This window comes from Siphateles boraxobius, unplaced genomic scaffold, assembly GCF_051911475.1.
Source record: "Siphateles boraxobius isolate OS27281-9 unplaced genomic scaffold, OSU_SipBor_1 55, whole genome shotgun sequence".
Taxonomy (NCBI): Eukaryota; Metazoa; Chordata; class Actinopteri; order Cypriniformes; family Leuciscidae; genus Siphateles; species Siphateles boraxobius.
In genome coordinates, this window is record NW_027509181.1 from 3,900,253 (window position 1) to 3,926,921 (window position 26,669).

Below are 26,669 nucleotides of genomic sequence, written 5' to 3' on the forward strand. Positions count from 1 at the left end.
TATGGATTCTTACGACGAATTGAAGCCGTATGGCATAGCAGTTAACGGGTGCATTGATGGTTTCTCGAGGCACATCATCTGGATGCAAGCCTACTTCACCAATAATAATCCCAGAGTAATTGCTGGTTATTATATCCATGCTGTTGCTGAAAGAGTCGGTTGTTCTCAAATAATCAGATCCAATTTTGGTACCGAAAATGTCCACGTCAACAGGCTACAAGAGATTCTTCGTGAAGACTCAACAGGAACTGTCCATGGACCGTGTGTCTTTCAAGGAACAAGCCCAGCAAACCAGAGAATAGAAAGCTGGTGGGGTATCTACAGACGACAAAACGCAGATTACTGGATGGATTTGTTCAAAGAACTGCAGTCAACTGGTGATTTCACAGCGATGCAACTGACAAATGTCACATACGGTTCTGTTTCCTCTCACTAATACAGGTAACTGTTGTTAAGTCTGCTATTAATTTATCTTGACCATTTGTCCAAAACAATTTAAACGGGGCACATCTCTTTTGGCAAGTTCAGGCCAATTAGGCTCAGCATTAGGCCAATAGCCCAACTGTCCAATTGACCTTTATTATTATTGCTGTTGGTAGGCTATTATCTTCTTATAGCCTGCTATTCAGTACAGATATACTGCTTTTTATCAGGCATTATCTGCTTTACATATAAAATATTTTGCGGTCAATGCTAAAGGCTTTTGTGTAGGCTAACCCTATGAGAGTTTAATTAATCGCGCACATGTAGGTTGTTCAAATAATAGTTTATTTTTAATGTATTTGAAATAAATAAATAAAATTTTAAGTGAATTCATCTCTCCCTTTCGCAATTTTTTTAATTTGGTTGATCGGTCGCTGTTCGTTTGCTGTGGTGCTGAATTTCGTGATCACATTTGCGGCGTAGGCTACACACATTGTTAAGTAGTAGACCGCGGCATTCAGCACTTAAATAATATCGCTCAGATCTAAGCTAAGCTCTAATATTTTAATTTATTTCATGTTTCTAAATGCTACTAGACAATTATGGTTTTTGGAAACAGATTTAGTAGTTTTTTTTTTGTTTGTTTTTTGCAATTAAGTAGCATAGTTTATGGCAATTGATGTTCAAGTTCTACTGCTTCAGTAAACCCTGCATACGGTGTTACGGTGTACATTTTAGTACATCCTCAGACCTCAGACATATGAAGACAAGGCATCATGCCTCAGACTAAAAGGCTTCAGTCATTGGACAAAACGGCATCGCGTCTCACGGTCTCAGACTGAAAAGCTTCAGGTCTCACTCAGGAAAAACAGTGTCAGGTGTCAGGTCTCGTACAATTATGCATCAGACGAAACAGCCTCAGACAAAAATACATCAGACATAAAGGCATCAGACGAAACGGCGCAGACGAAACGGCCTCAGAGAAAAACGGAATCAGACATAAAGGAATCGGACGAACGGCATCAGACAAAACAGCCTCAGACAAAAAGTCATCAGACATAAAGGTATCGTACGAAGCGGCTTCAGACAAAACAGCCTCAGACCATATCATACCATAGCAACCATCCAGAAAACCCTAGCAACTGCCTAGCAGCCACCTGAACACATGAATAAGACATAGGCCTATCTCAGCAATGCAAGTAATGCGCTGGCGCCTCCATGTCCTAAGGATTAAATTGTCTGCTATATTTGCTTCTTATTGATTAAATCCAGGCAATTGGTTGATGAAAAATTTATTAAAATTAAGATACAATTTATTCAAAACGAAATTCACTTTAAAGAAAGGCTTTCTACAAAACAAAACTTAATGAAGTGGTCAAAATCATGTCTGACCCATATTTGCGCATCTTATCTTACTCATGCTGTTCACTTTTCATAATCAACATGGGAAAAAATAACATTATAATATTTTAACAAATATGAAACTAAATGCGCTTATTTAATGGCTATAGCAGGGGCGGGAAAACTACGGCCCGCTGGAATCCGGCCCGTTGAGTATTTAAAAAATTGTCTTAAAGATCGCATTCATTTAGCCTTTTTCCTACAATACTTTGCGTTATAAATTTGTGATTAAGTGTAGGCTACACAAATTCGTGTTCGCTACAGTTATAATCAGATTCAGCGCGTTCTTCATCTTCAATCCGCAGCGGCGCCGAGCACGTCAGAAAGAGGACAGTGTGTGTGTATGTTCATCTGAGCCTCATTGGTCTGTCACTGCTCGTCAATGTCAGAATATTTGGGATGACCAATCAAATCAAAGTAGGCGGGCTTTATGTTTACAGTCGCATCAGAGCGCGAATTTTAGCAGAGTGACTCGACGTGCTTCAGTTTCTATGTTGAGTTATGTCAAGTGCGAGATAAAATGTAAGTATTCTAAACTAAATATTTCATACTTTACAGTTTTTTAGTTCATAAATGTTAAACAAATCACAAAAACAATCAGTCAAACTAATAAACATTTGTCTAATAAACCATTTTGTTCGATCTGTACTGAATGACGGCAAAATAATTATTTATTATTGTCCTACAGTTGATATGGTGGCAGACATTTTAACTAAATCTGTCTAAAGCTAAAATGGATACATTTATGTGTTTATTATTTGGAGTGTGAATAGGCCTACTAATATGGTTTGTTTTTAGGATGAACTGGACACTGTTGTAATATGTGGAATAACCATCGAATCCGACGTAGCAATGTTCGAAAACCCTTCCTCATGTACAACTTACCAGAACTTTATCAATCAAAAGACTACTTGAAACCTGTAGGTGCTGAAAAATTGGATGTGATTATCCATGAAAATATCTGCCTGTGGAAATCAGACATTCCCTGTGATCATGACTTCTATGACCTCTGCATTCTTGTTATGGAAGAGAATAATCTACAGCCAAGTGCAGCAGCCACAGAGGCATTGAGACTCTACAAAAACATTCGACCTCTTGTTAGAGAACTTTTAGGTTTATAGACGTCACAATCTAGAAAATATGCCATAATTATTTTTGTGTGTAAACATGAAATGTTATTTTTTTCTAGGTTGCAGGTTATACCCTTTAGTTTCATAATTTAATGTTTTATTTATTTTGTCACCTAATGGAAACAGAAACAAAGTACAGTAAAGAATGAGTCAAAGAACTTCGCTTTAATATGACAGCAATAGAAAGATCCATACAACTGTGTACAAAAATAAATGAATCAGTTGATGCAAATACAACTATTTAAGTGCAACTCCTGCTTCAACAACAGATTATTAGCCTAAATGTTGGATGTATAAATAATCATGGAAGAAAAACCTGATGGGAAAACAAAACTGTCCCATATAAATCACCCACTCAACTTCTATTAGAAATAATGTAAAATTGAAAAGCCCATAGGCAACCATTCTATTCACAATAGTTTTTAAAAATGACTCCCATTTTAACTTCATGAACTGGATATAATATGAAAACATTACTTTCAATTTATAATGATAATGTAGTACACTATTGTTTACAAAAATATATGAATCATTTGATGCAAATAAAAAAAATCATGTGCAACAATATTGTTTCAACCATAGATTTAGATTTAGTGCTGGATATATAAATGGGAAAAAGTGTAAACATGGAATAAAAACCTGACAGGAGAACATAAAACTGTCCCATTCAAAATAACTAAAATAATATTAAAATTATGTAAATTCATTGACCACCACTCAATTTCTTTCTCGGTACTTTTTTAAAATTACTCCTATTTCAACTTCATGAACAGCATATAACATAACATTACCTTGAGTTTATAATGATAATTTAGCAACTCATAGACATTTTTTTCTTTTATGCAGGCACTTCAACTTTAACCTTCATATGTCTATGACATTTCCATGACCCACACTCCACTGTTTAACACAGAGCAAAACTCTGCCCTAAATTCTGCATAGGTGCTGTAGTCGCTCGCCAGCTCCGGGTGCTGTGTACAAGTGTGGGCAATGGGCCTTTTTGAAAACTCACTCATTTCTTTAAATGTAATTGAAAAACACCTCCATAAGACTGGTTTCTGATGAAGGAAGGGACAGTGCTTCTTTTCGAAAAGGAGGTGCTAGCTGAATTGGCAAGTAACCAAGCGTAGCCATCCAATGGCAAAAATACGTGCAACAGCTTCCCATTCGCTTTCTTGGTAAGTGTGATGTAGAGTAGGTATCTTGTAAGTTGTTCCACAAGTTCTTGTTGCAAAAAATTCCCAGAATTCAGTAATACAGTCCTGGAACACTCCATCACCAATGCCAGCTTCCTCCTCACCATTTTCGAGTACCCGTTTAAATGTTACATTTGCATGCAGAATGTTTTTATCTGAGAAAGCTTGAATCATATCACTTACACAGTGAACTCTGCGAATCATAACTGTTTCACTTTCAGTCAAATGTCTTGGATTTCCAAAGAACGAGTCATTGTTCATTGGCTCCTGGGAATCAGTTGTCTGTGGTGAATCTTGAGGCACTTCTGGCACAGTTCCTTCAGAATCTGTAACTTCATAGAATGTGCTACCTGGAATGAAGACTGAATCTGACTCGGATGGAACTGATTCCAGTATTGTTTCAACAAATGTTTCGTTCCCCACATAATCAACATGTACAGGTGAATAATATACAAGCGTGTCAGAAACCATATCAAAAGATGTGTTCACATCATTACCCAGAAACACCACTTCATCATCAAAAGATGGGAGAACATCATCATAGGAGCTTACAGGCGTAGAAGGAGGGGGAATGCAAAGTTTGACTTCTGGTCTGATTGTTGCATCCTGAAGTACATGGAGTGACGTCTGGCATGGAAGTAAGCCGGGGTCTCTTTAGAGTCAGATTCCTGTCAGTTTCATCACTCTGATCAGAATCCTGATCTTTCAGTCTTTCGCACACATACAGTCTGAGAACTTTGTAATGTGTTGCCTTGTACAAGCCGCCAATTGTCTGAACTTCTTTGAGTGGTTCTTCAGACCCACTGACACAAACCATAAAGTTGAAATCATCAGCATTCCCTTTTGCTGATTCACCATCAGGGAAAAAATTGTTCTCCCGATATCCAGAATATTTGACACAGTGTCTTCTTTTTTAACAACAATTTCTCGTGTTCCACCACCTTTGGGTCTTCTAACTTGTTTATAACTGCCATCTTGGTAGCTCAATTTTGTGATATCAACTTCAAATTTGGAACACAACTTGGTTAGATATATGGCTTTGGTTTTATAGTAATTTTATAGTAAAAAAATATTTTGTAAAATATATATTTTATATAAAAGAAAAAATATTAAGTACAGTATATTTGATTTAATGTAAATTTAAAACTTCCATAACTTTTTCATACTTTAATTTTTTGAAGTGCTTTTACTTCAGCAATAATCTGCTGACTGATTTCTTTAAAACAAGACCAAACTTAGGTCTTTATTCCAAAGCATTCTTGAATTACAACCAAGTTTTAATAGTGCATTGTAATGTCCATTCTCAAAAAGGGGGTGACGGTTAACCGTTATGTGCCAAATCAACCGTTTGGTTGAGCATGTTTTTGAAAAATTATTAAAAACATACTTAATTTTTTTCATGGAACCAAGTAACATAATTTTGTAAAGTTAGGGCTCTTATAGTATAATATGTAAAAAAAAAATGCTTAGCTTGCAAAATTTCACCAAAAACAGATCACATGACTCGGGTAATTTATTTGTTTCTGACATCCATGTTAGAAGAAGTGTTGTGACAAGTGCTGTTGATTCACACTGCGACATCTAGTGGATTTTTTTTAGCATAACATACCTCAACCAGATGGTAGAGATGGCTCAATCAGTTTGAGTTAAGTTAGGTACTCCTCTCAATGAAATATAGTGACTCAAAATGTGCTCAACCATTTGGTTGAGAAGTCACTTATTAAGCCCAACTATAGGGGATGGTTTGCATATACATACAAATATAAAGAGCAAACAATTACACAAGTCAGTGATTTCTAGTTTTCCAGCGACATCTAGTGGTGGAAATCGAAAATCGTATCTCCTTTACAGATGCTTTACAGTGGAATTATGAAAAGAATTCTCTTTGCATATTTGAATAATTATTTTACTGTTTATCCCTTTAAAGCTGCTTTGAAACAATCCGTATTGTATAATACGTTATAAATAATGATGACTTAATTTGAAAAAGTAATTGATTCGCAAATCCGATATTACTGGATGTGTTGTGTTCTCGTCGCGCTAAGACATAGGGCCTATTGTTTTTCAAATCAGGTGCTATCAAGTCGACCATTTCAACACAGAAGTTACAATAGCACAAATAAACACCATGTTAATCTAGCAAGTGGCATAGGCCTACCTTATCTTCCTCCATTTTTTACAGGTTCTCCTCTGGGACACCCCTCTCTCTCAATGCAAATCCATCTCTTCTGCGGGCTTTTATGAAGGAGATTTCAAACTCAAAGACGCCAGCTCGCACATAGGCTGCACCATGATATACACAACATTCAGAGAAGGTGCGAGATTTTCTCTCGAGAAAGCGGTTTAATCTCGAGATCATACTAGAAATGATGTCGTGATCACGAGAAAACAACTTTTGTTATGTCAAGATCACGAGAAAATTATGTCGTGATCACGAGAAAACAACTTTTGTTATCTCGAGATAACGAGAAAATTTAGTTGTGATTCCGAGATAACAACTTTGGATAACATTCCATGGCCTCTTAGGGCTTCCGTAGTAATGTGAAAACACAAAACAACGAACTATGTAGACAAATACATACAAAAAATGGTACCAAAAAAGGAACCTGTTATTGGAGGTATTTGCTAATGACTGTCTACTATCTTTTGTCTTAAACGACGAACTCAAACTTCGGAAGAGCCGCAGCACCTCCCGCTGGTGAGTGCCAGCCAAGCGCGTTTCAAACTATCTGACATCGATTGCTCGTGTCTGTCATTCATTTCCGGCGACCGATTATTCAGGTCTAATATCAAAATGGCGGCAGTAGCAGCGACAAATCCTTCGCAGCTTTTACCTCTCGGTATGTGCGACTTTCGTTTTAATTGATTGTTTGCTTTGTTGGATTAAGTTTGTAGTTGTTGTAGTAGGGAGCATTGAGTTCCATGTAAGTCGCATTCAAACCTTAGTACTTTTAATTTTATTGGACACACGTGTACACAAACGGTTTATAGGCATAATCGTTGAAACATTTTATTTAATTCAAATGAAGCGTAGGATATAAACTGAAATCAGACCCTACAGTCAGTATGGGTGAATTCTGTTAAAGTGCCTGCATCACTGTGTCTGTGTCCGAATTCGCACCCATAGTCATTCACAATTAGGCTAATGTTATCTCATTAATTGATGTGCCTTTCAAGTATATTAATTACGAGTTACAAACACATGTATGACCAAGCGTCATCACGACTAAAGTCTTTTTTACAAGTGTGTAAACTCAGAATTCTAGATGATAGACGACAGTTGCTGAGCTTTGAAGTTTGAAGGGGCGTGTTGATTTGAAACATTGTAAAATGCAATTCTGTATGAATGATTTTGCAAATTGCAGTTATTTTTAGAGATGCGATTTTTCATTAACAAAAATATTTAGTTTTGATACCAATTATAAATAAGTGATAATACATTATAATACATTTTGAATTCAGATGTACTTATTTTGGTTTATTGTTCGTAATATAACTCTCGTGTAATGGAAATAATTTGTTTTATTTGGGCTATCTAGCCTATTTTATGTTTCTATCTTAAATGCATGACACGATGAATGCCCCTTCATGGGCCCTGTCCCAGTTGGAACCCGCTAAAGCCCAAAGTATACTTTTTTTTTTTTTGCACATATGCTAGAGCAGGGATTTTCAATCTTTTAGATGCCACAAACCACCAAATAAGATCATCATCATGCGAGGGACTCCTATCCTAAAATTTAAAAAAGATCTATACAGTTTCTTGTATAAAAAAATAACCCATTTGTACTGTAAAAAATCATTAATAATTTCAAAATATTACTTTTGTTTCATGTACATCACAAATATAGTTTTTCTCATAAATACTGTACTGTTAGATTTGTTAATTTACTTATGTTCGTATTCTAATTTAATTTGTGTGTGTATATATATAGGCCTATATATATGTATAGGCAATTAGGCATATATAACTGCTGTCAAAATTCAAATTTTAAATGTTTACTAAGATCCTTCTATTATCTATTAAATCCCACAATAATATTTAAAATGTAAGTAAGCTTAATATAAAGCCTATACAATCATCATTTATTGGGTACTTTCAATTGGGAGGGGGATGTCCTGAACCCTAACCCCTAAATTTCAACTTGTGAAAATTATATTGAAATATCTTTTTCAATTTTTTCCATTGTTGTTTTTAAAAATATATTTTTGATTTCTTTTAAAAAGTAAAGTAATAAAAAAAAAATCATGAAACTTTGTTAAAAAATGTGTCCCTCATTCTCATGAATATCGTCATTACAAGGATTAAACTTGATAATACCGATGTTGAATTATTTTTAGGGACCAACTCCGTTTCTTTATCCATGTTGCTAAATAGGACATTTGAATGTGTCACATACACACACATACAGGTTGGACCATCGGCAAAGCCTTACAACTGCTACTGATAGAATGTGCACTGTAGCGTGATACTACTTCTCTCTGTAAATGCGGGTCTTGGAGACATTTTAATCGTTCACAATCTAATATTGTCATATCACACGCACCTTCTTGTCACACAACTGTCTGTGACTTCTCTAATTATACAGCAATTTTTTTGTTGCAAACTCCAAATATAATTAACTCTAAAATTAGTATAAATGTCAAACTTGTTGAAGATTAAATGATACATTTGCAGTTCATAAACCCTTTGAACTATAGGCGTAACCGTGACAGCCGATATAACTGCTTTATTATTCACCGTTTCGGAAAGTGAAACACATTGTGAGATAATGTGTGTCTTTGCATCTGGTAGCTTTTACACATTCTTAACAGTATGCATTGCATACTGCAAACATCACACAGCCTCAGTCTCACACTACTTCAGTTGTCTTTGATTGTGTTTGTCATGACTTGTATGATGTCTTTCAGAGCTAGTGGATAAATGCATTGGCTCTCGGATTCACATCGTCATGAAGAACGATAAAGAGATTGTGGGAACTCTGCTTGGTTTCGACGACTTTGTCAGTATCCTTTAACTGCTGGGAAAAACCACTGACACATAATATTTTAGTATTAGATTTAACTTAATTAAGCAAAATACAAATAGCCAATAATACAGGTACACATTCACTTATTTGTCCAATAAATGTAAGAGACTCTCTTACATTTGTTACAATGCCATTGTTACTGTTTTAATTAAGGGTAATAAAAAAGCAAATTACTTCTCTAGCAATTCTACTGACATGATGTGAAGAAAGAGAAGGTGTATGGAATTTAAAGTGTGGCAGGAATGTACTAAAGATTCTCATTTCATGATGTAATGCATTCTTTGTGATGTTTTCTTGATTCTTTTAATCAGACATGGTCCTTGAGGATGTGACAGAGTTGTAAGTAGATGTTCCTACCCAAAACATGTCAAATATATGCAAAATAATTTTTTACCCTATTTATGCATCCAACTTCTTTGTCTTAAACTTCACAAACATACAACTAAATACACATGATATCAAAAATATTCTAATGTAGGCTAGATGTTTCTCTGGGATATTTGGGGGCCAGACACCATGGATTCTTATTAACAGGGTTCAAACAGAGTTTGGAAAATCCCAACAAATTTTAATCTCCTTAAAACATCCAGTGTTAAAAAGAAGAAAAAAATGGAACATTTGAAATGAAAGAAATCCTGTCTTCACTTGAGGTTACCTTGTGTTTCGTGAGTGTCTTTGCTTTGTTTCCCCTAAAAATGGCATCCACCTGCCTTGTCTCCAACATGTCAGTGTACGTTTCAAAAGCATAATTGAAATTTCTGAAATACATGTTCACGTTTACATTGTTCAGGTTATATTAAGTAACCCCATGGGAACCTTATACTTATATTTTATTATAAGGTGATACTATATTATATATTTATATTCAAAAACTTATTTGGAGTTTAGTGTACATTGTTTTCAAGGTGTAAGGAAAATATACCTCTTTTTGTGTTGTCCCACATTTTTAGAATGATGAAATCAAGTATGTAATTCGATAATCATTTTGCAAAAATGTATGAAATTTACATTTTTGAAAACTTAAACATTATTTGTTACTGAGCCATAACTAAAGTTATTGTTGTGTCACAGTGAAATCACTCCAGAGGGAAGAAGAATCACAAAACTGGATCAGATTCTGCTCAATGGCAATAACATCACAATGGTATGATCATTGAGTTCTTCTTTAAATCATCATCTTTAAATATCAATCCACACTTTATGAATTGACAACATTTGCTTTGAGATAGATTTAGTGTATGAATATTGAATATGCATACAGGTGATATGAGTAAAGCTCTTATGCAAGTTTATTTTGTTTAGTTATAGTATTTTGCTTAATTTATGTGTAACCTGAATTTATCAAACATTTAAGCCCCAAAGAACTCAGTCTCATTAATTTTACAGATTTGTAATTAAAGATAGATCTTTTGAATGTGTTTCCATCCACCTATTTTTATTCACGCTGGATGGAAATGCCAAGATGTGCATAAATGTAAAAAATGCGCATTAAAACAAACGTATGCACTCAATTCAGTTGGGAGTTTGATTGACAGGCTATCTGACCAATCATAATGCCGAATCTACCATTTTGTCTGACAAACAAACAGGAGTTAAGTTGATTAACGTCGGTGGACTTCAACCTGAAATGTTGTGTACAGATGTCTTTCCGTGGTTGAAACAACATACCTTCTGATGTTCATGCATGTTTATTTTGTGCGATAACTAGTAGGAAGAGGTGATCAGTTCACGTTCCGCTTGAACTGAGGCGCCACAGCGATCTGTCACGACACATTAATGAGCCACAAAACCATATTTATTGTTTGAATTTCTTTCTGAAACTGCTGAAATTTTCATACCAAAACTAACGTGCTCTGTTTTGTCTGTGTCCTCTGTTGCACGATGTATTTTAAACTGCGTGTGAACATGATGTGTGGCATGAGAGCACCATTGCTTTTCAGACATATCAACAGTAACTAAAGGTCAATTGAGGTGGATACATTTTTTTATCCATTAAGACGACATGCACATAAACTATGATGGATTCACATTTACTGAATAAATCCCTCAATGCACAACAACAAACTCTGAGGATGGGATTGGATAACTGGCCTAACCAACAGACCAATCCCAAACACCAGCATCCGAACGCAAGATAGCACAAACAGCGTTTATGGCGTTTCATCTGCGTATTATGAGGCACAAGTCATTTTATGATGAATGAAAAAAAAGAGCCACAGTTTCTTCTCCAATTGCAGCAATTTCCATTCTTATTGCAGATAATAATTAAAAGAAATACTTTGCCTAGATCTATAAAGGCTATAGAAAGACTAATTATTAACCCATTGCAAATTTCATGTTGTTTGTTTTGTTACATCTGTCGAAATGGACCATATATTCCATTTCATAACATTACCAAAACTCAACACAATAAAAAATTGCATTAATAGATGAACGCTAATCAACATGGCACTTCACTTTGTTATATGACGAAACCATGTGTTTCTGCTGTTTTCCAGTTGATTCCAGGAGGAGAAGGACCAGAAGTTTGAGAAACGTGTAGAACATTACAGAAAATAAATGTACAAATTATGTTCCTGTTTCATGGAAGAATTGGATCACTTTTTTTTTTTAAAGAGACATTTTCATTTCATGAGGGGAGTTTTTCCACATTAGTTGTTTTATTCTTTAAGTGATCCAAAATGGTTTTGTAAACATTTGTTGCTTGTTACAATAAAACAAATAAAACTAACTGGACTGTGTTGGAATTCATTGTATAACAGCATTTTGTGTTGTATTCCTGAAATGGAATATGTAAATAAAGAAACTGATGATCTTTTGTGAAATCGTTTTTAATGTTTTTTTGTTTTTGTTTTTTGCTTTAAGAACATGTCCTACGAGTGAATTTGCTATTAGGTTTTCCTTATTTCATTTTGTACATGCTGAAATAGATGTACATGTAGCTTTGAATTCAACTACCACTGTGACTAATTTAACAAGTTTAGTAACAAACCCATTTAAAAGATGCGTCTACTGTCAAGTGTCATGCCACTACTGTATCTAGAATGTCAAAAATGAGGAAAAGAAATGAGAAATTCTTAAAACTGGTCTAGTTGTACAACTGTATGTATATTAAGGTTCCAGTAAGTATCTGTCTCAGTACATGGATGGCTTCTCTTCTCCTTTAGGGTTTGTCACTTTCTCCAGGTTCTTGCTGATGACGTCATATAGTTCAGCCTGAGTACAAACAACAGAAATCTGAATATACAGCTGTACAGATGTTTCCACAATTATAGTGATGCATTCATAAAGGCCATATATTTCACTTGTGTTGTAGCGTTTCTCGTTTAGAAGCTGTTTGCTAAATAAATAAATGTAAACAACTCACGTAGAATCCGCGTATATCAAGCATAATCACTCTGATCTCAGAATATGCTGCTTCATCCTTCTCGTGCACCAGAGAGCGATAATCCATCTATCAAAAGAACATGTCCTTTATTATTATTACACAAAAAGGGCATGAAAGTGACTTGAAACCATACGAGGTCAATGTGTAAATCAGGCCTGTTTCATGAAGCCAGTTGTAGTTGCTACCCAGGTAAGTTTGAGATTAGTTAGAGCAAAACCAAAACTGACCAATCAGTTGTGAGTAAAGTGACATGACTGATGTAATAAAGCCACTCTCCTAGCCTATCTCTTGCTCCAAATTAAAGCAGTTTACAGTGAACACATTTTAAAGACAAAATTGCCAATCTTTTGCTGCTAATTATTATATTTACATTATGAATTATATTTTTTATTATCTTAGATAAATTGACAATATTAAAACGTTGCATTTCAATTAATATAAATATATACATACACATACTACATAATATAAATAATATATAAATCATTTTGAATTGTTTAAACTTAGACATTTTCTTTTGAGCTCTTTGTGAACATATACCAAATAAAATTTAAATTATTTAAACTTGCATTGATATAGTCAGACATTTTCTTTCAACTGCCTTCTCAAACATTTGCTGCAGCAGCAGTATTTATTCCTGGCTTGTAAATGCATTTAAATTCATGATATTTTTCATAATGATCGCTTAATCTTTAACAGAGAAATGAATTTGGATCGACTCGCGAGAACAGAATCAAACTGACACTCTCCATGATCCATGTGGTTGGATGTTCTCGGCACATCACATGTTCAGGTGCAAGCTTTATACATGCTAGTTTCCATGACAGAGTTCAAGATAAGTCTTTTCATTACTACTGGGGCTGCCAGTTTGCTAAGTTTCAAATGATTGTTAAACAGCAAGCACAAACTATGAAAGAGCAGCAGCCCTTTCAGCACTTTCAGCACAGTCAGTGTCCAAATACACTCACTCGTTTTCATTCACTCCTTCAAGAGCGTATATTAGTGGATTAATGTAGGAATAGTAAATCAGGGTATAGGGGGTGATTCCGTTGCTCAGGTTGGATTTGCATGGTTTGTCAACTCTAAACCAATTCTGAAACTCAGAGTTTGTACAGCTAGCTTCATGCAACAGGCCACTGGTTTATCCCTAAACAGTTCATATGCAAATCATGTAATAATCATGTATTATTTTAAAGCAAAAAATTAAGATAAAACTTATTTATTAAATGAAATAAATAATATACATTTAAATAATTAAAAAGGATTTCATTGCTGTGTACACGCCTTTTCATTTTCTTAAAAGGTGGGGGAGGGTGATGTTTAATGTGTGTGAAAATACTAAAAATACTTTAAAAACCCTGAGAATATGATATTGAAAGGCCTATTTAATAACTGTGGCTATACACAAAAGTTTACACTAATAAGTGGATTGGATAGGTCACTCACCACATGTGTGTCTTTGGAAGCTTTGGCCACTGCATCACCTCTCTCTGAGAAGTACCTGCAGATAAACACACTTTGATTACCAACATGAATAAACGAGGACAGTGTAAAACATGTAAACAATGAAAGCTTGTTTCCGCCACAGAATATAAAAAAAATAAAAGGCTAATTGTGGACTTTTTTTCTCACATTTGCAAGAAACAAAAAGTCACAATTATAAGATTAAAGTTGCAATTGCAAGAAAAAAGTTGCAATTAATTTTTTCCCTTTTTTATTACGTGCCTGAAACAAGCTTCCATAGTATGCATATTCAATGAACTGAAATAGTTAGGAATTGCGCATACTTGTTAATGTTGGTCTGAAAACCCTCCACCTTGGTCTTCACAGCAGTAATTCTCTCAAGGATTTTTTCCTAAAATTTCAACCAGTCATGTGAACAATTCAGAAGCAAAAACATTATGTGCCATAGTCGACCATAGTCTATAACGCTGTCTATAAACCAGCAATCTTCAATTAAGAATTAAGGGTTAATAACCTGAATTGCAACTCCAAAATCATTTCCATCTTCAATTTTTGGAATCAGATGAGCAATCCAGCAAGAGACCTGAAGAGAAGTAAAGTAAAAAGCTGCTAAACTACAGTCTTGGAAAATGCTGAAAACGTATCGACGAGTCACTTACAGTGATGCAGGTCTCCTTCAGAGCCATTATCTCCGGTTTTACAATATCCAGCAACTTTACAATCCGCTCATTTCCTTTGATGAAGCCACACTTGGGAGCTGCCACAAGAAAATGTAACATTACAACAATATTCAATATTTACAGTTAAGGTTTGAAAAGCAGAAGCACTTCCTATTTTATCTAAATTTCTTTGTACATTACCATCACTCTGGTAAAAATGCGTTTTCATCTAATCAGTGCATAACACTTTTACCCACTTTTTTTTAGCAAATTCTCCAGTCATACTCTTTTGTTGATTACCAGGTATTGTCTGGAGCTGTTAACTTCATCAGTGTGTTTTCTTTCTAACCAGCATTCAATGGTATCACATCTGTCGGACTGCTACAATAATCTACCATCATGAATATATGCTTTTCATTTTCTCTTTTCACTTATTTTCTGTCACTATTCACAAGGAAGGTGCACAAAGTAATTTCACTATGGTATAAAAAAATCCCCAAAAAGTACCCCATCTATGGCAGCACTCCAACATGTGGTGTGGATGACTTTACTTACCAGTTAAATCTCACTTACGTGAGTGTGTGTGTGTGTGTGTGTGTGTGTGTGTGTGTGTGTGTGTGTGTGTGTGTGTGTGTGTGTGTGTGTGTGTGTGTGTGTGTGTGTGTGTGTGCAAAATTACCTTTCTTCTTTTTCTCATCATCTTCATTTTTATCTGTCTCCATCTCCTATTAAAATATTTGAATAAATGTTAGGGTTAGGGACATCTATTTCTAGAATTATTATGAATTCTGATCCGAATGCCAACCTCCTCCTCTGCAGCAGGGGGGTCAGGAATGGGAATATCCAGGGGTGCATGGAGAGACGAGAGGTCAGTGATACTGAACTCACCCCCCTAAAACCATATAAGAGAAGCATTTTTCATTTCACTTGTTGCTGGAGTAAAATTTCTCAACTGGTAACCATGGGCAGCAAAACCAAGGTCATGAGTTAATTTCCCAAGGACACACATACAATCCTGACACATGGATATCTAAAGGTACAGGTCACTTAGGACAAAAGCATCTGCCAAATGAAACAAAAAAACAAAAGTACCTTCAGCAGGTTGTCAAGCTGTGAGATCTTCAAAGGTATGTGGTTGGAGAACAGCTCTTCTGCCTACCAATACAATGAATATTGTAAGCACAAACAGCCACAGTGCACGATCTCAAATATATGTGTATTATTTCAAGTGAATTCATACCTGCTTATACAGTGACTGGCGGTAGTTTTCTATCTGGATGAAGATAACACAGATTAACAATTAAAACTGAAATTTTAGGTTGTCTTTGTCCATAAAAATGATCGCGCCTTCAGGTAATGGCCGATGTTTACTTTCACTTTCAACATTTGTGGATGAGGAAGTGTGACTCAGGTTTTTTTAAATTTATTTATTAGAGCGATTTCCAGTTTTATTTTACTGTGTTTTATTTTCAACAATCATTAAACAATCAACAAAGAGCCCTTTAAATCTTCTTAGGAGTCATACTGCCACAGCTCAAACAGACGCAAACGCGTTTACTTTAAATTTGTTCGACTCTGTTGACAGAAATCTATAAAGATGAACTTACCCTCACTGCATTATCAGAGTTTATCTTCAGTACTTTAGCTCTAGACATAATGAAAGCAATTCTTCGTTATTTTCAGAGGAAAATATCACAGTACACTTAGCAGCAGACGTTCAGGTGGCTCGCGCAATTCACTTTCACTTCGCGTTCGCGATACTTTCGATTTAATAATGACGCCCACAATCCACTATTAAATGATACAGTGAAGTAGGCTTCACGTTTTTTTCATCACCGTTATTATTATTATTATTAAAAAGTAAAAAGTATTTACGTTTTTAGATTAACGTGTTTAGCATTGCATATTTAATTTACACATTCCTCATTATTTTCATTTAAAAAGCGCCGTTTTGTGCACACACATGCCAGGCAGGCGCCCACCAGGACGCTAGGGGTGCCCAAAACACCACTTTGGAATTAATTTTAATAGTTTATTTCTGTATCTTACATAGCCTTCATGAACACGTTTTAACCATTAATAGTTAAATGAAATAAAATTAAAAATGGTATATTATAGAGAGTGATAAGTAAAAGTGAACCCATTCCTCCTTTACTGTACAAAATAAAGCGCAAAGAAGAATAACATGAACAGTGAGTAGATGAAGCTGTATTTCACACACACACACACACACACACACACACACACACACACACACACACACACACACACACACACACACACACACACACACACACACACACACACACACACACACACACACACACACACACACACGTTGGTCTACTCATTATCATAATGGTTTTTATACTGGACAAACTGTAGGCTATTATTCAATTCCCCAAGACTAAACCTCACTGAAAACTTTTTGCATTTTTACATTTTTAATAAAACATTGTTTAGCATGTGTTTCATGCCATTTTAATCCCTCAGGAAATGTCCACATAAACAACGTTTATGTTGTAGCCTAATCAGTGGCATAACGTGTACTGCTGCCACTGTAATGTCAAAATAGCAGAGTAATGCGTACCTCACCATGGATGTTATGGAGTCCACAATCAACATATTGGCAAGTTGATAGATTGAGGACTCCTGACCGATTTTTGCTCTAAAACAGGCCCTGAATGACAGTTGTGCAGGAAACGTAAATCAGTTTGCTCACAACCTGTTAAATCTTTGAGAGAGGTGGTTGATTATTATGTCTATTAGCCTTAAAAATGTTGACTCTGAAATAACGTTCTGTGTTGGACAGGAGCTCTTCTTCAAAAAACTAGTCATAATGACATTTCATTCTTCTGACTCTCAGATTTTCGAAAGTTGTCTGAGATCCCCATTTTTCTGCGAGCGTCTGTGCCTTCATCTTTGCCTGGTCAAAAGCGGCACAATACTCAGACAAGCTCTGAATGGTGTTGTCCAGCAATGCCTTCTGCATGTCAGCGTTTGCAGCTCGAAGCATTGTAGATACAGCATTCACACTCTCAGTGCTTTCATTACATCCACATAGCAACAATGGATTCATATCTGAGGACCAGCGGGTGGACAGTCGCTTCAGTGTGACACCCGAGTGAGCTGAGGGCTCTGTGGAGTCGATGCCAGTGATTATGGCCCAGGCCCACCTTATAATACTGTGGCCAAAAAACACATGTACAAATGTTCAATGGTGTCATGGAACTGTGACACTTCTGGAATGTTTTTTTACTGCATCATTCAGCACTAGGTTCAGGTTATGTGCCGCACAGTGTATACGTTGCAAGTGTCTCTTTTTCCCGGATCCTGGCCTGCACTCCCGCAAAGACGCCATTCATATTCGCTGCTCTGTCGTATCCCTGCCGTCGTCATTTAGAAATATCAAGGCCATTTTTCGTATGCTGCATAATTTTGTTTTCTCAAATCCGAGAAAAGCTTCAGCTACTTTGATATCGATAGCTATGTGTTCAGCAACTATGGTGACATATCTGTAGGTAAACTTGACCAAGTTGGTATCGCTTGGACAGGGCTTGTGTGGTTATTGAAAAAATGGCGCTTGGTTGATTTTAGTCATAATCTCCTGCTGAACACGCTGTGACAAAATATAAATTAGCTTATTTTTGATAGAGGGACTGAGGTATTTAATTGACCCCTTGGGCCGTTTGATCTCCTCTTGCAGCACATGAGCATGCGAATGTGTGTGGAATAACTGAAATATTAAGTTCAAATCTGAGCGTTCGGCTGACAAAAAAAGTTTGGGACATCTGGCTCTTAGAGTTCTGTGTTTGCTGAGAGAGAAAAACCTGCCGACCGCCTCTGGAGGAGAAAGAAATAATGACGAGGCTCAGCTGTCCTTCGCACACCGAAAGCAGACAGAAGCCAGATAGAAAGCTAAATGAAAGACAAATAAAATGAAGCAATTGAATTTAAAAGGATAAAGGAACAACCATGGGAGCCGAGCCATGAAGTGTACTAGTGAAGATAAAGCAAAAGATTACAGCACCTGGTTACTGGTTACATTAATTACTTAATGTTAATTCTATTCTGTTTTCCTTGTTACCTGTGTTATTGTTATTATTGTTGAGTTGTTTATGTATTTCTGATATGTAGATATATATTGTTGACCAAATAAAAAAAAAGAATGTTTCCAAAAATATGATTCCTCTCACTGCTGTTTCCCCATTTGTCCAATAGCTAAAGACTGTCACATGAAACTGTATTGGCAGAGGACCAATTACTTACCAGTAAGATAAAGGCAAAGTCTTAAAATTCCATTAAGGCCCTTTTATGAGTACATTTTACATGCTCCCTACAGGGCGAATAGGGCCTATAGAGTGGATAATATCATGAGCAAATTACACTTTGTTCAAGCCTAATATAGTTTATTAGCTTTTTTCAGTGATCTTGCAAACATTGTAACTAAAAGTCTCAAGTTTATTTGTAAGTGTATCCATTTATACTTCAAACAGATATGAGCAAACACATTTATTTTATTACTTGTTTTTTATTGTTTTAATTGAAGCATTATGTTTGTTACATTACGTGACAGACATCATATTATACTTAATAAAACATTCAAGTCAGAGATTCTAGTCTTCATTATCTATTCACAAAAACATAAAAAGGATAAAAAAGAACAGTAAACCATTTTAGAGGTAAACAAGACTTAAAATATTGATGTCCTGAAGTGTGAAAACATAGGTCTCTCTTTCCATTTAGCCCCTCCCCTCTCTCATCTCTCCTCCCCTCTCTCCTCCCTCCTGCTGATCTGTTTACTTTGTTTCCAAGGTGATCAGGACCCAGGATAAGGACTTGGAGGAGTCATGGGCCATTCCCAGGCGGTCTCCCATCCAAGTACTAACCAGGCCCGACCCTGCTTAGCTTCCGAGATCGGACGAGATCGGGCGTGTTCAGGGTGGTATGGCCGTAAGCGAAAGTCTCAGCCAATAAGGAGCTATTTAAAGAAGGGACACCGGGGCTCAGCCCGCATTCACACACGTCCCAGGCAGGATCTGAAAGACAAACAGGAAAAAACAAGTGTTTTCATGTAGCCTTGAACATGAAACTGAGAGGACTCGTGTATTTATGTATTTTTTTCAGACAAATGGCCCCAATCTCTGACTCCCTTCACCCATGCATTATTGTAGTGGGGTGAACTGCGGTCTCCAAATAGCCAGCAGGTTCACAGTATGGTTCCACGTGATTAAAACGAGTAAAAACAGGAACAAATTTAAACCCAATAAAATCAACCATGTAAAACCAACTAGAACAAATGGTGTTCATTTAACTTGAATTAATGGTATTCAGTTAACTTGAATTACTTAAGTTATCCTACATTTAAAGCTGCTTGTTTAGTCTATATCACATTGGACGAAATCCATTGGTCAGGTTAATACAACAATGTGTAATAATTGTATCTTTCTTCACTGACTTAGAAAAGACAACAGGAACGGCATACACTATAACCATAGACAGTAAAAGAAATGGACACAGGGACCCCCTTGATTTCAACGGAGAAAAGTGAAGCCCATTAGAGTGTACTGCGCAGGCTCAAACTGAGCTTGACGACGTAGATGTGACGTGAGCAACCTGTCTGACAGTTGTAAATCTTCTAGTAGCTGTGCCAAGACAAATCTGAATCACCTAATCTTGCAGAGATGGCGAAGCGTGACCTGGAGCAACTTAGAAAAAGTTAACAAAAGGTGTCATACCTTTCTACGGTAGCAAACACGCAGTAGGCTACTCTATGGGCTTTTCTGCATTATGAAGCTTACAGAATATTAGTAAAGGCGGCACAGAACATGTAGGCTATGTGATAGGCTAACTATTTCAGTAAACAGAAACTAGAGAAAAGCTTGCTCCTCCCTACCATATTTATAACATAGCATGTGCCACTTGTGGAAACACACCTGACCTAACCTCATTTGATGGAATATCCGAGCTCTTTCCAGTGCAAAATCTGCAATACTCACCAGAACGCTCTAAGCAAGTTACGCTATCTGCCCCCAAGTTGTCTGCAATCACAACTTGAACAGTACACTTCACAAACGCTGGATCTTACTTTTGTAAGAGTACACATAGCACAGGCTGCACACAAGTATGTGTAAATGTAGGCCTACAAAACAACATCATAAATAGTGTTGACACCAAAACAAGGTATTGCTATTGAGACCTGCAGGCGGCAGTAATGCGCGACATGTGCAAAATAATGACAATGACGTCACGAAGAAGAAGAGAACGCTGCTGTTATCCTGTGTATTTCGAGTCCTTACTTCCTTACGAAGTGAACAGTCAAATATTTATGTTTTAATCTGTTTGATTTAACTATTGACATTTCATATTAACTACTGCAAAAGGGAAACAACACAAAGGTAATTATATTATTCTGTGAATTTTAATTTTTTGACGAAGCCGCTGTGATCAACGATTGATGGATTATGTACATTGGATTATTATTATTATAAACCTTCCTTTGCTGGCCCTAGATTGTGAGGCTTATAATATAAAAATCTAGAAAGAATCATTCCTAGAGTGTTTTTAGTTGGCAGTTTGTTGTGATTTGTTTGAACCTTGTGTCTTTTCTGTTACTTTGCATTTTCAATCCATCTTCCTAAAAAAGGGAGACATACACAGACACAAAATACACACATTCACATTCGCACATTTATACCCATAAACAATTTGGTGTCTCCAATGCACCTGTCCTTCACATAGAGGTCCTTCATGTCTTTGAATTGTATGGGGTAAATGTGCACCCGTTAGAAACCCCACATCAGCAGCACTGGGTGAACATGCAAGCATGCCTCCTCCTCCTTGTTTAATTCTTTATGCAATTGTTCAGATTTATTTAAGTTATAATGGCTAATCTAAGAGAAAACAGTTTCACCAAAGGGTAGTGCATATTATTTACAAAACCCAGAATAATGAGATGGCAAAAAATAGAGTAATGTCCAACACATACACTACCTATCAAAAGTTTGGAGTAATTTGAAAGAAAAAAGTTTTTTATGCTCACCATACTTGCATTTAATTTGATTAAAAATACTGTAAATCAGCAATGTTGTAAAATATTGTTACTATTTAAGATAATTTATTACTGTGATGGCAAAGCTGAGTTTTCAGCAGCTATTACTCCAGTCGCCAGTCACATGATCCTTCAGAAATCATTCTATGCTGTTTTGGTGCTCAAGAAACATATTATTTTCAAGTTTAAAAACAGTTGTGCTGCTTAATATTTTTGTTAAAAACACACATTTTCAAGGTTAAAAACAGTTGTGCTGCTTAATATTTTTGTTAAAAACACATTTTCAAGGTTAAAAACAGGTGTGCTGCTTAATATTTTTGTGAAAACACCACATACAGTACCATTCAAAAAAAGAAAAGAAAACACTTTTATTCAACAAGGATGCATTAATTGATCAAAAGTGACATTTATACTAATATTACAAAAGATCACAGGTTCCACAAAATATTAAACAGCAAAAACATTGATAGTAATAAGAACTGATGTAATTTTAAGAACTGTAATAACTGATTATAGCATCAGTAATAATTGATAGTAATTGAACACCAAATAAGAATATTAGAATGATTTATGAAGGATCATAAATCAGCCTCAGTCAGTCGAAATGATCCTCCAACATCACTGGAGTAATGGCTGCTTATAATTCAACTTTGCATCACAGGAATACATTTTAAAATATATTAAAATAGAAAATGGTTATTTTTAAGATGTAATAATATTTCACAATATCATTGTTTTTGCTGTATTTTTGATATTTTTTCAAATAAACGCAGCCTTGGTGAGCATAAGAGACAGTGATAAAATCTGTCTTTTTTTCCCCTTTGGGTTTTTCTCAGATGGGGGAGGTGGAGTTGTCCTGTCTGGCTTATGCCAAAATGTTCCTACATGCCAGTCAGTTTCCACGCTGCAGTGTGAACGGCCTGCTGTTGTCCTCCAGTCCAGCAGGGGGAGCTGTGTGTATCACAGACTGTGTGCCGCTGCTCCACTCACACTTGTCTTTGGCTCCAATCACACAGCTCGCTCTTACACAGGTAACTACACCTCTAATCAATGTTGGCAGTGGAAAACTAGCACAGCGAGAGAAAAGTGGAGATAGGGTTAGAAAGCATGAAGTTCGCGGTGTCAGAATGCCAGTCTGTCAGTCAAGTCTGAAGCAAGATGCAATGACAGACAGTCTGATTGATTGCATATAAAAAATAAACATTAAATGTCTTGAGAATGATTCGTTACAAAAGTGTGCATCAGATATGCTTAACACGGAACCTCGAACGTGTGTGTGTGTGACACGCTAGAACCAACCTCATTGGTTCTTGTGCATCACACGCACACACATTTGAGCTGCTTTTTTTCCTTTTAATGGCAGTTGGCAAACCCACTTGAAGGTGCATAGCATCCCCTACTGCACGACACCTGGCGTAAAATAAAGGATCTGGGATAGGAGGGCCTATACGGATCAGTTAAAAAATGCAGTTAAAAAAAAGACCCAAGTTTGGTTTGAAGATGAAAAAAACGTTCCAAGCACAATGTTCTCTCACCATTCCTGATTTCTAACACACACTCTCAGCATTCGGAGTGGTCTTGCTGCTATCAGAGCAGAAAAGAAAGCTGCTGCTCTCTGTGTGTTTAGTCACGTTCATATATAAATTGAGCGAGCTTATTTTGTCCATTAGATTGAAAGATCTGAAAAAGCCCATAGATTTACCTGTCCATAGACCCTCCCCTTGAAGAAATCAGGAGAGAAGTGGTTGAAAGTGGACAAAAGTCACTGATTAAAACACCAGGTGAAAATCGGTATGTGTCTCCCTCTGTCTACTTGTGACCCAATCGATCAAAACGCATCTTAATACCAGGTGTAAACGGGACCAAGAATATCAAGTTCAGTCAGTGGACTAAAACTTATTGGAAGCAGCAGATTTGGGACAGATTTTTTTTTCTCAATGTGTAAAGGTTTACTAGAAAAGATAGAATCTGAATCTTGCTCTTTTCTTTCACAGAAGAACAATAATATATGTTTCTAAAAACAACACTGTAAAAATAAGTACAAAAAATGACTACACTCTCAAAAATGAAGGTCCAATAGGGGGTTTTCGCAGTAATGCCATAGAAGAGCCATTTGTTCCGTTTCATAACAGTCCTTAAAATATATTTTTTTTCTTGGTGTGAAAAAAAAGGCTCCACAAATGTTAAAGGTTCTTCGTGGAACCACCAATACCAGTAAATAACCTTTATTGATGCATGTAGTATTTTCATAAGTTGAAAATGGAGGGTTAATTTATAACAGCCAATTCCTAAAATTTCTGGATAATGATGATTTTGTATATATTTTTGCTTATTGATTACATGTTCTTCGGAAATATCTAATATCTAAATGTTTTATTGTTTTTTTCCCCCCCGAATGTGACTGCCCAGTTTAAAAGATTTGAAGAATGATGTTGAATTACCTATATTAGCACCATTATTCTGTTCTATTCCTCATTTGAAAGTTACTTTGGATAAAGGGGTTTTCTACATGAATCAATGTAAATGTGATGACATTAATATGCTGCTCTAGAAGTCTAGAATTCATGATGATATTTCCTGTTGTAGGTCGATGTTTGGTGTGCACAAACACAGCAAAGGATTGTGGGATATTATCAGGCCAACGCTTGCGTGTCAGACAGCAGGTACTCCTTCATCTTTTCTTATTTTTTGAGTTCCTTATTTTTCCACTGCATTTCACCTTCTCTTACTGTCTTTTTCCAGCCCTACACCCTGTGCATTGAAGATCGCAGAGAAGATCTTCGAGCAGTGTAACAATGCCGTGTTACTCATGGTAATTTTTTTGGAAATTGACTTATGGAAAATGTCACCTTGTTACGAAAGTTACTAAGAAAAGTCTCTTTTAATTGGAAAAAATGTTTGCCTCAGATTGACGGAGAAAAGATGTTTCCAGGCTGCCGTGTTCCTCCGATTGTGATGTATGAGCGCAAAGACGCTCGCTGGGCACTCAAAGACAAACACACGTAAGAAAATCTCAAAGAGTGTGCTGCGTTGTTTTTGATGATAATGTTGTAGTGCAGCTTTTAATGACATGTGTCTTCATTAGAATAATGCTTCGGCAGTGGGAAGAAACCTGTTCCGTAGTTAATCAGCTGATCAGCTCTGGTGATCAGGCACTATTGGTGGATTTTGACAGCCATTTGGATGACATCACAAAAGATTGGACCAATCCGAAACTCAATGCCAAGATCATGGAGCTGGTCTCCCCAGCCAATGGAAATGTTTAACTATACAGACTAAATCAGCTCATGTCATAGTGTTTTCACTTAAATTCGGTTTTTAATATTATTTGACTGTGTATCATGCTTCATTTTGTCATATTTCATGTGATATAAATGAAATATGCTGAAACATTATTTTCTTCTGTTCATTATGATTTGGTGCTTTGATCCTAAAAATAAACACTCACTTACATTAAGGTGGATACAATACAACCAGCATATTTCCTTACTTTCATATTTAAGTCATATTTAAGTCATTTAATAATAAGCTATTAATTGTTGATTTAAAGATCCATCTAAAAATTAAATAATTCTGTAATAAAACTAAAATGTTCTTCTTCAGGTTCTTTCATTACATGGGATTCTCTGTTTTTTTTAGATTTAATAAGAATTTTTACACATCCAGACTAAAATGAAATGTAGAATAGTCTATATATTCAGCTGTATTAATGTATTAATGACTGATGTCATGTGCACTAATCAAGTCTCTAGATGAGCAGGAGATTCCTTGCAGCAAATTGAGAACAAATCAAAGCGCTCAGAGCAGCATGAGTGCCTTTTTAAATTGAAATATGAGAATCTTCGGGTGTGTCTGGAGCTTTTATTTGCTGTTCTGTTCCCTTCTTTTCTTTTCAGCACTGCCTAAGTTTGCATTTCCAAACCTATATGATTTTCCTTCTTCTGTGGAACATAAAAGATATTTTGAGAATTCTCTCTGTGTTTTTGTCCACACAATGAAAGTCAACTGGCACTATTAAATTTAATCCGTTTAAGCCAATCAGAATTCAGGGTTACTATCATGTTAAGTTAGCCTTCTTTCCGGAATACCCTCCAGGAGAGCAAATAATCACACATGCTGAGTAGCAATACAAAGTAAAGATTAAATGGATGAGTAAAGTTGTGAGAGGGAGAGGGGTCAAACACAACAATCAATAAAACAGACCTACAATACACTCGTTATACAGATGTATGAATATTAAAACATACGTGAAAACAAAACCAAGAATTTTGGCCAGTATTTAAAATATGATAAACTTGAAAGCATCTTTGTTAGACAGACACAAAACTCATGAACAAATCATAAGATTAAAAACTATATTTAGAAGATATAATATATTTAATCATGTCAGGCAACTTGACTAATACGTTTTTTTAATATTACTGGGCTACATGAAAGTTAAAATTAATATTTAATGATCTATAAGTGTTTCAGAGTTCTTTTTAAACTAATTATATTGTCAGTTCTACAAATGAACTGGTTCTGTGCATTTATTTGTTATTCAAACTGATAGAAAAGCAGACATTAGTATTACAGCGACTGTCAGTTGAAATGGCTGAGTATATCTGATAGTATCTACTAAGCGATTAAGTGTATCAAAATTATTTCGATAACTTTTTGCCAGCAATGTGTAGAGCTGATGTGTGCAAAGTTTGGTAAAGATTTGACAAATGTACATTTTACATTTTGAAAGACAAATATAAAGAAATATAATAAGAAAATATAAATAAGTTGTTATTGCTTAAAGTAAGGATTCTATCATGTACATTTGTGGAGTCAAAATTGCCATCTCTGTCCCTATAGCTGCTGTTTATGAAATTTGGTAAAGATCAGACCAATGGCCTAGAATGAGTAGGAGAAGTTTTTTTTTTTTTTTTTTTTTTTTTATCAA

The 26,669-nt window shown here is 35.8% G+C and overlaps 3 protein-coding genes and 1 pseudogene across 3 annotated transcripts; 2 read left to right on the forward strand and 2 right to left on the reverse strand.

Moving 5' to 3' along the window:
• Positions 1–6,900: 6,900 nt before the first annotated feature.
• lsm5 (LSM5 homolog, U6 small nuclear RNA and mRNA degradation associated) lies at positions 6,901–11,908 on the forward strand. Its single transcript, XM_077205928.1, has 5 exons — positions 6,901–6,990; positions 9,059–9,154; positions 9,489–9,516; positions 10,249–10,321; positions 11,676–11,908. Exons 1-5 carry the CDS (start codon positions 6,945–6,947, stop codon positions 11,706–11,708), a joined length of 276 nt encoding a protein of 91 aa, XP_077062043.1. The 5' UTR covers positions 6,901–6,944; the 3' UTR covers positions 11,709–11,908.
• Positions 11,909–11,992: 84 nt separating this feature from the next.
• psme2 (proteasome activator subunit 2) lies at positions 11,993–16,468 on the reverse strand. The gene is made up of 11 exons (XM_077205927.1): positions 16,296–16,468; positions 15,929–15,961; positions 15,781–15,843; positions 15,494–15,580; positions 15,368–15,413; positions 14,689–14,786; positions 14,544–14,612; positions 14,353–14,420; positions 14,012–14,066; positions 12,545–12,631; positions 11,993–12,393 (listed from the first exon to the last, which is right to left on the reverse strand). The coding sequence occupies exons 1-11, from the start codon at positions 16,341–16,343 to the stop codon at positions 12,313–12,315; spliced, it is 735 nt and encodes a 244-aa protein (XP_077062042.1). The 5' UTR covers positions 16,344–16,468; the 3' UTR covers positions 11,993–12,312.
• A 3,056-nt stretch (positions 16,469–19,524) lies between these two features.
• On the reverse strand, positions 19,525–19,647 carry LOC143714799 (5S ribosomal RNA; annotated as a pseudogene).
• A 1,275-nt stretch (positions 19,648–20,922) lies between these two features.
• Positions 20,923–25,708, forward strand: emc9 (ER membrane protein complex subunit 9). Its single transcript, XM_077205899.1, has 6 exons — positions 20,923–21,086; positions 22,576–22,770; positions 24,326–24,402; positions 24,482–24,551; positions 24,647–24,741; positions 24,825–25,708. Exons 2-6 carry the CDS (start codon positions 22,576–22,578, stop codon positions 25,003–25,005), a joined length of 618 nt encoding a protein of 205 aa, XP_077062014.1. The 5' UTR covers positions 20,923–21,086; the 3' UTR covers positions 25,006–25,708.
• The last annotated feature ends 961 nt before the right edge of the window (positions 25,709–26,669 follow it).

Bases quoted from the DNA above. Each gene is read 5' to 3' on its own strand.
- lsm5 (XM_077205928.1), top strand. From the start codon at position 6,945: ATGGCGGCAGTAGCAGCGACAAATCCTTCGCAGCTTTTACCTCTCG. The intron at 6,991-9,058 runs GTATGTGCGACT...GATGTCTTTCAG, and splicing joins TTCGCAGCTTTTACCTCTCG to AGCTAGTGGATAAATGCATT. The intron at 9,517-10,248 runs GTAAGTAGATGT...GTTGTGTCACAG, and splicing joins CTTGAGGATGTGACAGAGTT to TGAAATCACTCCAGAGGGAA.
- emc9 (XM_077205899.1), top strand. From the start codon at position 22,576: ATGGGGGAGGTGGAGTTGTCCTGTCTGGCTTATGCCAAAATGTTCCTA. The intron at 24,552-24,646 runs GTAATTTTTTTG...TGTTTGCCTCAG, and splicing joins ACAATGCCGTGTTACTCATG to ATTGACGGAGAAAAGATGTT. The intron at 24,742-24,824 runs GTAAGAAAATCT...TGTCTTCATTAG, and splicing joins GCACTCAAAGACAAACACAC to AATAATGCTTCGGCAGTGGG.
- psme2 (XM_077205927.1), bottom strand. From the start codon at position 16,343: ATGTCTAGAGCTAAAGTACTGAAGATAAACTCTGATAATGCAGTGAGG. The intron at 15,962-16,295 runs GTAAGTTCATCT...ATCTTCATCCAG, and splicing joins ACTCTGATAATGCAGTGAGG to ATAGAAAACTACCGCCAGTC. The intron at 15,581-15,780 runs GTACTTTTGTTT...ATATGGTTTTAG, and splicing joins AGCTTGACAACCTGCTGAAG to GGGGGTGAGTTCAGTATCAC.